We start from the raw sequence: 14,946 nt of genomic DNA on the forward strand, positions 1-14,946 counted from the left end.
GCCTCTAGTGGTATCATTTAAACATTTAAATGTAGTGTTTCGGGGCTGCGAGCACCACAAACATAATCCCATTAACCTTTGTTGTATTGGAGTGGAGGCAGAAATAAACCTGTATGTTTTTTATGTAATTTTGGTGAACTGGCCCTTAAAAGAAAAATAACGTTTGTGAGAGCACAAATGCTTCCATCAGTTGTTAACGGCTTTCACATAACTGACACACAGTGATGGAAAGTAACTAAGTACATTTACTCAAGTACTGTACTTAAGTACAATTTTAAAAGGTATATGTACTTTACTTGAGTATTTCCATTTTCTGCTACTTTATACTTCTACTCCACTACATTTCAGAGGCAAATATTGTACTTTTTACCCTGCTCCACTTTAGTTACTCGTTACTTTTTTAGAGATTCAATTAATAATACAAAATATAAATCAACAAATACTTTATGACGTATTATTCCAGGTTTAGATAACACTTTATTGATCCAAGGGGTAAATTTACAAGCCAGCAGAATATAAAGTTACCAGCTGCAACATTAAAGTGACATATTAATGCGCCAGTTATTATAAGCCAATAATATGTTATTCTGAAATGAGCCGTTATGCTTAATGAGTACTTTTACTTTTGGTACTTTAAGTATATTTTGATGCTAATACTTATTTTACCTTAAGTAAAAACCTGAATGCAGGACTTTACTTGTAACACAGTATTCATACACTGCAGTATTTCTACTTGTACTTAAGTAAACGATCTGAGTACTTCTTCCACCACTGCTGGCATATTAAAACATCAGGCATCTGTGTTACAATGTTGTTCCAAGGATCCAAAGCAAAGAGCAAAGATATTACAAGCTCTGTTGCAAAGTATTAGTGGTCAGATCGTTTTTTGAGTAAAACTAGCAATACCACAATGCATAAATACTCATTAAATAGTCCTGAATAAAGAATTTTACAAAAGAATCAGTCAGAAAAGCAAAAGTGTTCATCGTGGGGAATGCTGCCTTTCAGAGAGCTGAACACTTGAATGCATTATATTATTGAATAATTACTAATACATTAAAATAAGCAGCATTTAAACATTGTAGCTGGTCAAAAGAGCTGATTTTAACTGTACATTATATATTATCGGGAAGTTTAATCGTAATAGTAATGCTTCACATTTTATAAACTGATCATATGTTTTGTATGTAAAGTCTTAATTTGCAAAGTAAGCAGCCACTTTAGCTGTCCAAATAAATGTAGTGGATTAAAAAGTACAATATATTAAATGTGTAGAAGTATAAAGCTGCAAAAGTTCAAAAACCTAAAAATTGTATAAGTATAGTACTGAGTAAATGTACTTTTACTCAAGTACCTTCCGCGTCTGTCTACTAGTAATGACGACATGGGTGACGTTGAGGTGTTTTAACACTCAGGACTCTATTAAAGCTGCTCTATCTTCCTCTAGTGGCTATCAGAGGCCAGTGCATGTTCAACAGATACTGCACAGGTACTTGTACAAGTGTACTGCAGGACAGGATTTGTACTGAGACATGCCAGAGACGAGAAAAATTTGCCATTGTACTTCATCTGAAAAGTTTATTATTGCATATATTGTTTCAGCCATACAAAGTGCAAACAAAACAATTGTGGTCTGATCCTTTAGCATTACAAATTAATGTTATAAGTCATATTGAGGATGTTAGTTGACCAAAAGCGGCATTATAATGTGTACATTAACAAAATGTTAGCTACCTTTCAAAGACATTATTTGGTATCATAGTTTAAAAAGACCTGATGGGCCGTCTTTCTTTCTCACACGCACAAGAAAGTTTTGTTGTGATGAATTTTGAGTTTGTGTTCGCTTCCTGTTTCAATGAGTCGACGGCACAATGGGCCAACTTAAAGAGGCACTTCAGGTGTAGTTTGTTGTATTGCTTGTTGCCATGGTTACGCGTCATCTCCACCACAGAGCAACAGTAAGGCCTTTTGGTAGTCACCGCTGGTGTCTCCCTGTAACAAAAAACACATGCAGAAATCAAGTAAGGGGGAAGCTTCATGGTGTAGTTTACTGCAAAAATGCAGGTAAACTACACGTGTTGGTAAGTCTGACTTTTTGACATCTGTTTTACCATCTAAAAATGATTATGCCATGATACTGTACATATCTATCCATAGTGTATGCACCGTATTTATATCATACCTCCAGCTGTTTATTCTGTATATAATGTTTTACTTTTAGCATGACTTGTACTTACATCTGCACTATATATATTTATACTTATACCTGCACTGCCAACTGTAACTGCTGCACATGTTCATACTGTTCATGGCTTTTGCCATCAGGGCGCCTCAGCTTTGGAACGACCTGCCTGAGGAGTTAAGGCTTGCAAGATCAGTGACCTCTTTTAAAATCACTTCTTACAACCCATTTTTATAGACTTGCTTTTATGTGATGTTTTTATTGCTTTTATTCTTTTTATTTGTATTTATTTTATTGAAAGGTTGTTTTTTTTTATTGTTTTTATCTCTCGTTTTAATTTTTTACCTTTACTTTGTCCTGCCTTTGTTTGGCTTTCTGTTATATTGTCTTCTGGGTATCCTGCTTTGCTTTGTCTGTCAAAGCACTTTGTAAACTCTGTTTTAAAAAAGGTGCTATATAAGTTATATCTTGGCACATTCAGATCTAAATCTTATTTATAGATAGGCCTAGTGCTATACATATGTAGCCTCCATACTTTGCTGCTTTTTGCACTTCTGGTTAGATGCTAAACTGCATTTCATTGTCTCAGTACCTGTACTCTGTGCAATGACAAAGCTGAATCTAATCTAAAACTTATGCAATTTCCACGAACATTTCTATTTGCTACACTCTGTCGCAGAAAAACACTTAACTAGATAGCTAAAGTAGGAGGACTATATCAAGTGAAAGCTAGCTTGTGGGTTAGCCACATGCCACGGCTAGCCTTAGCTAAAGCTAAATCTAGTGTATTTGTTTATTCATGTGTGTACCTTGATCATGGAATACAGAGAGCAGGCAAACATCCTCCTGAACTGAGCTCTGATGTCCAACATGTCAACCTCACAGCGACTCGCCATCACTCTGATCAGGGTGTTATCATCCGTTCCTGCACCCTGCAACAAACACATATTTATAATTTACTGTATGCCACATAAATGTGTAATAATCATCTGAGAGCACAAGCTTCTGCCAAGGCTCTACAATTCTGTAAATATTCAAAAACACTTGGGAGCAGCAGAAACTAGTTGTGAACACAACACTGACATATGGCATTCATGTTAGCAAACAGTTGCAGTAAAGTTACAGACCGGACAGCTAAACAATGAGCTGAAACTCACTAAAGCTCCGTAAAGCCGAGGGGAACTGCAGATTCGGATGATAATTCTTTTAAGTTCATCACTAGGAGCGACGCCATTGTTATAATAAAAATATAGCCACTTTAAGTAAGTGCAGTAGTTCATGGGAAAATAGCCATAATGTTCAACAATGCCATTTCTAAGAAAACTTCTGTAGGTGCTGGGGCTCAGGGGTTAAAATGGCCTTTGTTGCATCTCTCTCCCTCATTTCTCCACTATCTCTACCCAATAAAATGCCCTATCTTTTAAAAGAATTTCATCTAAATCTGTTTTCAGGATTTTCTGGTGACCAACAGAAAGTAACATTAATAATTTGAAACATCAAATCAAGTTTGTCCAGGTTTCACATGACTAAGAAACCAACAATACTGACTACAAACAGTTTTTCCAAAGAAAACATATCAAGAAGCTTCTTTAAGTTTCCATACGACTAACTGGCTTGATTCATTTAAATGACAGTCTGGCTCAAATTGAGCCTATGGACATTAAACGTACTTCAGGGACTTATGAGTTGTGCTAAATGAGTGTGTCCTACCATTTCCCCATTTCTGATGAAGAACAAGTCACTATTTTTAAGTTTTAAAAGCTCACAATTGAAAGCACCAATGGGGACTTTTATTTAGCAGCAATGGATTGCATTTTGCTGGCATTATATGTGTTTTAACAACTGATTTTATCATTGGCATTGACTATACCTAGTTGGCCATTTCAGACATCTTTTGTTGTCTTACCTTCATTGCATAGTACAGAGTCTCAGCAAAATAGGCTGGAACGCTCCTGGCACACTTCACTGTAAAAGAAAAACAGAAAACACAGGCAAAGATTGAAAAGGTGTCATTAGTCTTTCAAAGTCACCACCTCTCGAGAAGCTCACAACAAAATCAGTGTGCAGTATGGAGTTGTGTATTTTCGTACCCACGGCGAGAAGCAGATCTCTCAGGCCGCCGGATGTTTCCCTCTTAATGCTCTCCTCCATCTCGTATCCAGACAACTTCATGTAAGCGTCAAATACTGTAACACAGAGGTTCAGAATGAGTCTGGCCATTATGTGAAACTGCTAAATAATTACAGCAGCTCTCTTATTCTTGCTGCAACCCCCAACTGTCAGACACACAGACAAACCTTTCCTAAGATGTTCAGCACTCCGGTTTCCCAGGATGGTGACAAAGGATTGTTCCTCAGTGCCGAACTTCTGCTCTCCTGCCTTGAAGAGGACCTACGACCAAAGAAACAAACGGTACACATCACACATCGTTTGTCCCTCACAATCAGATTCTTAAAAAGGGGGCACGCCAACTACCTAGCAGTGAAATTGCAGTTTACAACCACTTGAATACCACTCATCTCACCCTTCCGTTCCAAGCGTGCAGGATTGGATTGTCTTCTCGTACTGAATGTGCTGATGAGGAATGAGTTGAGCAGATTCAGCTCTCTCAGAGCCTCACTAGACTTTGTGGTCACATAATAGTATAATAATAGATAACAGAGTATCTCAGAAATACTATTGATTTAAACTATAACTGAACATGTTACAGCAAATTCTCCACAGTACTGGAGATGGACCATGTTCATACAGATGCTGTCATAGATCAGACAATATTCAGCAAAGTGGCAGCAAGAACTAGAGGAAAATAGTTTACCCATACTCCTTCACGGTATTTAAAAAAATAATAATAATAATAATTTAAGATAATTGTTACTTGCTCCCCACTAGAGGGAGTCATAACATCATTACAGATTAGCTGTACAAACTGCCACCCCCACCTCCAAAACACACATGCACAAACAGGCTCTAAGGCCCTGTTTTTAGACCCTGTCCACAAACACATGTGACAGTCACACCCTCAGACAAAAAGACAAAGACACCATTGATGGTGAAGAGAAGAAATATTTACTGACCAGCGATGAACAGCTGACTCACCTCAGCATCACTCTGGATCTCTCCCTCCTGGATCCTGTTCTGCCTGTTCGCCTGAGGAGAGACAAATCATCTCTGTTAGAGAGGAGAGGAGACAAGGATAGAGGAGAGGAGACAGGGATAGAAGATAGGAGACAGGGATAGAAGATAGGAGACAAGACAAGAGGAGACAAGGACAAGAGACAAGGATAGAGGAGACAAGGAGAGGAGACAGAAAAAAAAGAGGAACAGAGACAAGGATAGAGGAGAGGAGACAAGGACAAAAAAAAAAGGAGAGGAGACAAGAAAAGAGGAGACAAGAAAAGAGGAGATAAGGATAAAAAGATGAGAGGATAGAAGAGAGGAGGAGACAAGAACAAAAAAAAAAAAAAAAAAAAAAAAGGAGGAGAGGAGACAAGGCGAGAGGAGAACAGGAGATTTACCTGCAGCAGAATAACAAGAAGTCTCTTGAAGTGACCTGAAGTGTCACCACATATATCCTCCTCCAGGTCCTGATCGTACTCTAAGACACGAAACACACGTGTTAATGATTTATTTTAGACCTGATCTTTGGGGAAAAAAAAAAAAAAAAGTTTCCCAACTTTGTCACACTGTCGTAATCCCGAGCAATTAAATTTTTTTTGTCCACCAGGAAACTAAAGTACATGAAAAATGACACACATAAACAAACATACACAAATAAGAATAATGTGAATAATGTAACAAATAACACAGTATAATACAGTCTGTTTACATGTAAAGTGATTTTTCCCCCCCAACTTGTTTCTGTGCCTTTTCATTGAAAGTCTATGTATGCCACTGAAAATATTAATAAATCACAGTTTAAAAAAAAAAAAAAAAAAAAGTCTGTCAGCTCAATTTCTCTCTTTAAAAAAAAGGAGAAAGTTTTCAGTAAAAGAATAAAAACGAAGAATGTGGACTACAGTCTCCTATGTGCTTGGACTAAATAGCTTAACTGGGCATTTTCAAGAAATAGACGAATTAAACTGCATGTGTGTTACCTTGTCTATAAGCAGCGATGATGTCCTTGACCTGCTGAGGAGTTCTGGAGGCGAGGATCTCCACCAGGACCTTCTCATCTGTTCCTGCCCCCTACAGGTCAAAGGGGGAAATGTCTGATGAAATGACATCAGAGTTTCCAGCTGCTCTGACTGCTAAAATTTCTGTCTGTGTGCATAAACTCTCCATCTTCAGCACATAAGAGTCTTTATCGGTCTTATATCTGGCAACTGCAGCACTTACCTTGATGGCGTTGCGGAGGGATGTCACATCATAAATGATGGGTGCGGTCATCAGAGCCACGATCAGGGTCTCAAATTTGCCACCTAGCTCTCCCTTCAGGTCATCTATCAGATCCTGACATGAAGATACAGTATGTACTTTAATTAGTTCTGGTGCAGCATAAATCCTGCGTCCGACAGTGGATTTGTGGGGTCCGACAATCTGACAACCAAGGCCATTTTACGCAGCTATTTGCCAGATGTGCGGAGGTATGAAAGCAAGCAGGATTTGAACTCTTCTCTTAAGCGTTCTTCATCATTTGTATGTGCTTTTAAAAAGGAGAGACTGTCCAAATATTCTGAATATTATGAACAGCTAATCCTGTGCAGTGGCAGCACAACGTTTTCTGCTCAGCTTGTGTTAAAGGAATAATCATAGACTGTATATAAAGATGGACGACATGACAGCTCCCCAAGCGTGAAGCAAAAAAAGCGATTGTATGGGTGGGACCTCGATACAGTGGCTTCAACTCTGATCGCTACTGCGCAGACTCCGGGAGATTTTGGCTTCATTTTTGTACAGTGGGAGGAAGTGGAGACACGTCGTCCATCTTTATATATAGTCTATGGGAACAGTTCAACCTTTTGGGAAATGTGCTTATTTGCATTCTTGCTGAGAAGATCAATACCACCCTAGTGTCTGTACTATAAATATGAAGCTGGAGCCAGCAGCCAGTTAGCTTACCTTAGCATAAAGACTGGAAGCTTTTACCCCCTTTCTCCAGTTTTAATACTAAGCTAAGCTAACCAGCTGCTGGCTGTGGCTTCATACTTACCCTACAGACACGAAAGTGGTATCAATCTTCTCATCTAACTCTTCGCAAAAAAGCGAACAAGCGTATTTCCCACAATGTCAAACTATTTCTTTAAGTTGACATGCAGCTAGAGGTAAGTCAATTTAAGTGTTTTCATTACTGAAAGGAGGTTTTAGCTAATTGTGTGTTAGACAAAGAGCAGAAACATGCAGATGCTAACCAATTTACAGTAGCCTATTTGCATGTAAATTGATTTAATCATAACAGTACACTTATTTGGTTCAGTAATTCTTATCAATGCAGAAACAATTGTTATGTCAAGTTTTTATTTTTGATGCAGTGTGAGTGATTTCATTTTTATTCTTTAACATTTCCTTTCTTGAGCCACATGCATGCACAGACTAGATTAAATGTCCCTACCTAGTCTTACTGAATCCCCACAACAATCACGATCTATATAACTTGCTATCCCAGACGAAGATTTAAAGACCACATAACACTGAAAGTGTGCGCCCTTATTCCTATTTGCACAATTCATCACGTCAAGACTACAAAGACATGCAAAAGACAGTGAATTCTTGGAGTGGAGCAGTGAGATGCAGCCAGGAGGAGGCTATGACAGCCTGCCTGAGTGTGGTAATGCAGAACAGGTATAAACATTATGCCTTTAAATGTGGTGCAACAACACGCCTTTTAAAGTTGGAGCTCTTGTAATGTGTGGTCATGTGGTTTAACAGCTGTTAAGGAAGTCCAACCTTTCCAAACAGAGTTTTGTAGGCGGCCTTGATCTGCTGCCTCTGGGCGTTGCTGCGAGCCGTCAACAGCTTCATGATGGCATCCTCGTCAGTCCCTACGGCAACAAGCACCATGGTTACTCACCCAAGCAGCAAGTGTTTGTTTATAACTATTCTCACAAGCGACACATACTACATGACAATGAGCATGCTAGGTCTAGGACCTAAACACCACATGGAATAAAGAGTCCATCTAGACTCTAGGTGGACTCTTTATTCCATTTATTTCACCCACATAATTACAGCCTTCAGTCGAGTTCAGCAGATGTGTTTGCTCAGTGACTCGAGTTTCAACTCCGCTCGTGTGTTTATGACTCATGTGTGCTTATGACTCACTGCTGTTTGGGTGGAGACAGCAGGGATAACTACAGTACTTGTTCAGAGCGGAGCTCCCCAAAAAACGCTCTCTCATTGGTCTGTTGGAGTTATACTACTGACTGACACGCCTTCAACGTATCAGATGACACTGTGCTAACAGCAGATGTGTACACACACACACAAGCATCTTACCCAGCCCTTTCATAGCCTTGTACAAGCTATCAGCATCTGCACTGGCATTGAAGTTTCCACTGGCTTTCACAGTTCCTCTGCTGGCCTGCAACATGGAAGAAATGGACAGACGAGGGTTATTCTGGTGTAGATTTTTTCCAAGTTATGTTGTATGTTTTTTGTAGGGCAGCTGATATCCCCATCGACACGTCGCTACACACTGTATGTCTAAATACTTTAAAATACTGCACAGAACCTATAATACCTAAAGCAGTGTTCCCACGTGTTACAATTTCACATCTACTTTAACCACCATTAGTGGACAGAGTGTTCCCCTTGACCCTTGTCTTGTCTGCAGCCTCAACAAGCTTAAACCCTGCAAACAAACCAGCAAACAAATTTTACTCTCCCTAACTAAAGCAAAAAATAAATAAAACAATTGGAAACTTCATTTAAGACTTTTCGCCTTTTCCCCTTGCAGAACAGACTTAATCTCTAGATTCATTTAAAATTACATTTCTCAGATTCCTCATGAGCATAATGTCAAAGACCCCCACGCTTCTTCCTTTTACAATTACAGAACATACTTAATCTCTACATTCATAAAACACTGTATCTCAGATGTGTTATGTGCATATCAATGACTGCCCCCCTTTCAGATGCACTTAATGAAGGTAATGACAGTCCTACAGCTCCATGAAACACATGCAGATGCGTACACAAGCTCTCACATCAAACCACTTATTTCATACACTACAGTTTCATAACCAGCATGTTCCCACATCATTGCCTTTGAACGGCCGCCTACATCTCAGATTTGTTCAGCGATTCAAACATGATGGATTAAGTGAAACGAAATGGCAGTTCACTCTGATTATCAGGCTAATCCCTGAATGTGGAAAAAGTATTCCAGTCAGCAGACTGATCCATACTGAAGACAGTAAGAATGGCGATCAAGCTGAGTCCTTACCACAGCGGCCTGGGTTCGAGTCTGGCGCGGGCCCTTTGCTGCAGGTCATCCCCTCTCTCTCTCCCCTGCCTTTCCTGTCTCTCTCTACTATAACTGTCAAATAAAGCGGAAAACGGAAAACGCAAAAAAAAAAAAAAAAAAAAAAAAAAACACACAAACGTGATAAGGCTGGAAAAAACATTAACTTTAAGACAGAGTTTTAATAAAAATGCTCCACTCATTCCAGACAGCCCCTAAAATAATAAAATAGCCAAGTGGTTGCTTCTTATTTCAGGGGGACGGGTGTTTAGAGAGGAAAACCACGGGAATGTCTGACCCTCAAAATCTGGAAAGGGAAAAAATGTGGGACGTCCAAAAACAAGTCGCAGTTAACAACTAGGATTCTGTCTTTTTCTGCAGGAAGGAACGCCAAAAACGTCCACGAGCTCTCCTTTTTAATAAACACACTCAGCTAAACAAAATCTAATCAGCGTGCAGATGGCTGCTCGGGCAAACAGCCGAACAAGGAGAGATTTAGACGGCAACACAACACATTGCATTTCATTTCCACTGGAATGTTAGACACAGGTTTAGCTCCTATAGCGAGTGGCAAGTTGCACGTTCAGATGTGACCTGAGGCTGGGGGATTCTGATGGTGGTATGTTGACCCGCCATTTGTAAATGGAGGCTGCCACAGCTGGTATCTCTGCTTTTAAAGCAGAGACACCACACAGGTCTTCTAACTCCCCTCCTACATTTATGGACTGCGGTTGCCACTGAGACTGTACACGATCCATGTGGTCATGCTTGTATGAAGGGAAGCCCCCTATCATGTTGTCAATGTGTTTTACTGCTAACTGTACTATTACTGTCTATTGTTGAGCTTGGATGTGAATATTACTCACAGATTAAAGAATAAGGCTGATGTTATTCTACACAACTATATCGTCAACAAATCCCATAAAAAAATAAATAAATAAATAAAAAGACCAAAGCCAACAATGTGTACTCCTGAGGACCCAAAGGTAATGCCCTCTGTCTTTTATTTAGGAATTCAAAGTGTGGCTTATATTTTGAAAATCAAAGTTACACAGTGAGTTTTTAAAAAGTGGATACCAATATTTTTAGACTCCGTGTCCTTAACTTTGACAATTTTCAGGCCAAGAAAAACAGAGTAATACATACAGTGGGGCAAAAAAGTATTTAGTCAGCCACCAATTGTGCAAGTTCTCCCATTTAAAAAGATGAGAGAGGCCTGTAATTTTCATCATAGGTACACTTCAACTATGAGAGTCAGAATGGGGGGAAAGAATCCAGGAAATCACATTGTAGGATTTTTAAAGAATTTGCTAATCATGGTGGAAAATAAGTATTTGGTCAATAACCAAAAGTTCCTCTCAATACTTTGTTATATACCCTCTGTTGGCAATGACAGAGCTCAAACCCTTACATGGATCAGTCGCCCTGGTCCCTTTGCAGAGAAACAGCCCCAAAGCATGACGTTTCCACCCCGATGCTTCACAGTAGGTATGGTGTTCTTTGGATGCACCTCAGCATGCTTTCTCCTCCAGACACGACAAGTTGAGTTTTTAACCAAAAAGTTCTATTTTGGTTTCATCTGACATTCTCCCAATCCTCTTCTGGATCATCCAAATGCTCTCTAGCAAACTTCAGACGGGCCTGGACGTGTACTGGCTTAAGCAGGGGGACACGTCTGGCACTGCAGGATTTGAGTCCCTGGCGACGTAGTGTGTTACTGATGGTAGCCTTTGTTACTTTGGCCCCAGCTCTCTGCAGGTCATTCACTAGGTCCCCCCCGTGTGGCTCTGGGATTTCTGCTCACCGTTCTTGTGATCATTTTGACCCCACGGGATGAGATCCTGCGTGGAGCCCCAGATCGAGGGAGATTATCAGTCGTCTTGTGTGTCTTCCATTTTCTAATACTTGCTCCCACAGTTGATTTCTTCACACCAAGCTGCTTACCTATTGCAGATTCAGTCTTCCCAGCCTGGTGCAGGTCTACCATTTTGTTTCTGGTGTCCCTTGACAGCTCGTTGGTCTTGGCCATAGTGGAGTTTGGAGCGTGATGGTTGTGGACAGGTGTCTTTTATACTGATAACGAGTTCAAACAGGAGCCATTAATACAGGTAATGAGTGGAGGACAGGGGAGCCTCTTAAAGAAGAAGTTACAGGTCTGTGAGAGCCAGAAATCTTGCTTGTTTGTAGGTGACCAAATACTTAGTTTAACGAGGAATTTACCAATTATTCATTAAAAATCCTACAATGTGATTTCCTGGATTCTTTCCCCCCATTCTGACTCTCATAGTTGAAGTGTACCTATGATGAAAATTACAGGCCTCTCTCATCTTTTTAAGTGGGAGAACTTGCACAATCAGTGGCTGACTAAATACTTTTTTGCCCCACTGTACACTGATAATGGACTTTTCAGTGAAATAGGAGGCCGCTTGTGTCAAGTAGTTAAAACTTTTGAAATGAACGATATTTGCATATTCATAGATTCTGAGCTTTTCAATGGAAAAACTACATCTGACACAAATTATTATTATTCAAGTGTTATATATATATATATATATATATATATATATATATATATATATATATATATATATATATATATGTCTTAAAACATGTCTGGAGGGGATCTTTAAATGTTTAAATACAAAAATTGAACAGTTTTCTTTACCAGAAGATAAAACTCTTCTTAGAAATCAGCTCTTAGATCATCACGTACAGAAACTCTGGGACATACAACTGTTTTAAAAGGATAACAGAGAATGGCTGAATTCATTATATTAGGAAAATCATCCAAATTACTAGAATAATTTACAGATATTCAGGTGTCTTTAAAATCATCTTGGGGCGGGGAGGCTGCTCAGACTTATGACCTCATGGCCCAATGCCCATACTTTCCTGCTGAAGACTTAAATCTTTAAACATGGGTCACAAATATATAGGAGCGCTTTTTAAAACTGCTTAACAATTTCCTAAAACAGCTGGGTGCTGTAGTTTTTAGCAAATGTTACTACAACAAGAGTAAATATTGCATTTGTAGGGTACTTTTTTTCAGCCACACATGAATCCGAATATGTGCAAGTGAGTATTAACGGCTCAAGGACGGTGTACAGTTTGCGGGGTTGACTCAAAATAAATTACAGTGCCTGTGAGCAGCAGAGGTGCAGCTCATTGAGGTGATGTTAATATTTTTTGGACAACAATTGAGTTCTATGGCAACGAGGAATATGCTCTACCAGGCTTTGGCTGCACAGACACTTGTTAATACTTTTTGATCTTTTCACTGCATTTGCTGACAATAAGAAAACATTTAGAATATCACCAGTCTTATTCTTATCCTCAAATTAGACCTTTGTCTAAGAAAAAACCATTAAAACTGACTTTTGTGAGCAGTTCACACCAAGGACAGGTCTGGTTTATAGCCACCGGGCTAAACTGATTATCGTGAATATAATCACATTGCTTTATGGTGACGTACAACTCCACCCTGACAAAGAGAAAGGGAACTGATTCCCCTTTAAGAGAGGGAGGGTGGCTTTAAAGTCCAGGCTAGACGTGGAAATGAGTGTTTTAAACACAGAGAGAGAGGGAGAGACCACAGAGACCCACCCGAATGGACTAGAGCCCACATGAGTCATGCACTAAACTTCCCAACTTCCCCAAATGAAACCTCTTTGCAGCCCCACACGCGCGTGCACACACACGATAAACTGGATAAACTGGAAAGTTTCAATAGTAAAAGTGCCCATTTGACAATTTCTATGTTGAAATATGTTTAATTATAGCAACAAGTCACTTATTGAACTGTATATAAAAGGGCTGCTGAGCCCTTACTGTTCCTTATTTTAAACAGATGTACTGCTGCCACATCTTCTACATTTACAGAAGACAACAGGCTTTTATGTTTAATGTCAGCTGAAAAGTTATCCAAAGTTTCATCAACAGTGAATAAATATTAACATTTAGATAAAATCGCAGCTTTACATAATGTGATGTTGGAAAGTGGGCGTTGTCTTGGAGTTCAGAGGGTAAAAACTATTGTGTCATACATTTCCATAAATAACGGATTTTCACTATACTCTACTGTTTGAACATTTATTATTTTAGTCATCCGTCTACTATAAAGTTGTCCGTGTTTCTTCAGGTTGACAGCTGAAACATCTGTGAAATGAAAACGACTCACCATTTTCAGTCAGTCTTGGAGGTTTATTCGGCGGTAAGAAGAAAGTCTGGTGGAGAGAAAAACTTTATTTAGACAAACGTCAAACTCTCTCTGAGGACTCTGTATTTTACAATCGTTCTGTCTAGTTTCTATCACTTTATCTGCTCTGCAGTCCAGCGTCAGCGGTGTGGCTGTCAAACTTCCGTAGACCAGACAAGGGGCCCTTTTGTCAACAGGTAAACCCTGGCTGTCCCCGCTCACCTGGCTGACGCTGCTGAACTTAAATCTGGACGTTAAAGTGATAAAAGTGATAAACCGAAAGTGAGCTGAGAAACTTACGGCGGAGCTGCGGCAGTCAGATGAAGCTCGGCGAGCAGACAGAGAGATGAGAGGAAGAGAGGGACGGACGGCCGAAACCCACTCGGAAATACTCTCCTTTGCGCGCGTGAATGTGTGGGCGCGCGTGTGTGGGCCACACCCGGGTGAGCACGGACTCCGTCCTATGCACTCTGGGAAATGTTGTTCTAGGTGTCCCGAAGCAGCAAAAAGAGAAACGTTTATTTTCATCTTTATTTCATATTGCACATTTCTAAATGTTCATTTCACAGTGAACGGAGGGTTGATCATTTCAGCTATGAACGGAAGTCCTGTATGGATCCACACGTGAGTCACACCTGCCAAATCACAAACTGTCACCTGATAGGTTTCCATGGAGATCTTGTGCTTTTTGTTGTCCTTCATAGGAAAAGCCGTTAGCAATGTTTATTTTTCAGGTACATGTCTGTGGCTACACAATACACTATATTACAAAAAAGTAGGCTAATAACATAGCCTATACACTGATTTATAATTTATAGTAATGTATATTTTCTTTTTATTAGTTTTTAAAAAGAAATGATTCAAGTAAGTCTTGATCATTAGCATTTAGCATTTGCTAAATAATGTTTTGTCAACATTTTTGGGTAAAGGAAGAAGGTTTATACTGCAAAATAAAATCTATTCTGTATTTTTTGTATAGGTTACAAACAGAAGTCACCTTCTGTTTGGTTAAACCTGTATTGATTGATGTTTTTTGCAACTTGAGGGCAGCAGAAGAAGCTGAAAACACAAACTGACATTTCCATCTACGAAAGTTGTGTAGACTGACATGTAACCTATTTTAATATGAATTTAATTATCATGAAGGGATGAACTTTCATTTCATTATAC

General features: G+C 39.4%; 1 protein-coding gene across 3 annotated transcripts; it reads right to left on the bottom strand.

Moving 5' to 3' along the window:
* Nucleotides 1–1,558: 1,558 nt before the first annotated feature.
* On the bottom strand, nucleotides 1,559–14,231 carry anxa5b (annexin A5b). 3 transcript variants are annotated; one of them, XM_044190324.1, is made up of 13 exons: nucleotides 14,077–14,231; nucleotides 13,759–13,804; nucleotides 8,615–8,699; nucleotides 8,066–8,160; nucleotides 6,518–6,631; nucleotides 6,277–6,367; nucleotides 5,698–5,777; nucleotides 5,279–5,329; nucleotides 4,480–4,573; nucleotides 4,273–4,368; nucleotides 4,089–4,147; nucleotides 2,992–3,114; nucleotides 1,559–1,992 (listed from the first exon to the last, which is right to left on the bottom strand). In XM_044190324.1, the coding sequence occupies exons 2-13, from the start codon at nucleotides 13,759–13,761 to the stop codon at nucleotides 1,930–1,932; spliced, it is 954 nt and encodes a 317-aa protein (XP_044046259.1). In that variant the 5' UTR covers nucleotides 13,762–13,804; nucleotides 14,077–14,231; the 3' UTR covers nucleotides 1,559–1,929. The 3 variants fall into 3 exon arrangements, with proteins under 3 accessions (XP_044046259.1, XP_044046261.1, XP_044046258.1); XM_044190326.1 differs by lacking the exons at nucleotides 13,759–13,804; nucleotides 14,077–14,231 and adding an exon at nucleotides 9,564–9,656; XM_044190323.1 differs by lacking the exons at nucleotides 13,759–13,804; nucleotides 14,077–14,231 and having other exon boundaries at nucleotides 8,615–8,708.
* Between the last annotated feature and the right edge of the window lie 715 nt (nucleotides 14,232–14,946).

Source organism: Siniperca chuatsi, linkage group LG3 (genome assembly GCF_020085105.1).
Source record: "Siniperca chuatsi isolate FFG_IHB_CAS linkage group LG3, ASM2008510v1, whole genome shotgun sequence".
Lineage (NCBI taxonomy): Eukaryota > Metazoa > Chordata > Actinopteri > Centrarchiformes > Sinipercidae > Siniperca > Siniperca chuatsi.

Coding starts and splice junctions, on each gene's coding strand:
- anxa5b (XM_044190323.1), bottom strand. CDS start 8,708: ATGTTGCAGGCCAGCAGAGGAACTGTGAAAGCCAGTGGAAACTTCAAT. Junction 5,778..6,276: donor CATCGCTGCTTATAGACAAG/GTAACACACATG, acceptor TTCGTGTCTTAG/AGTACGATCAGGACCTGGAG. Junction 1,993..2,991: donor CTCTGTATTCCATGATCAAG/GTACACACATGA, acceptor TTTTTGTTACAG/GGAGACACCAGCGGTGACTA.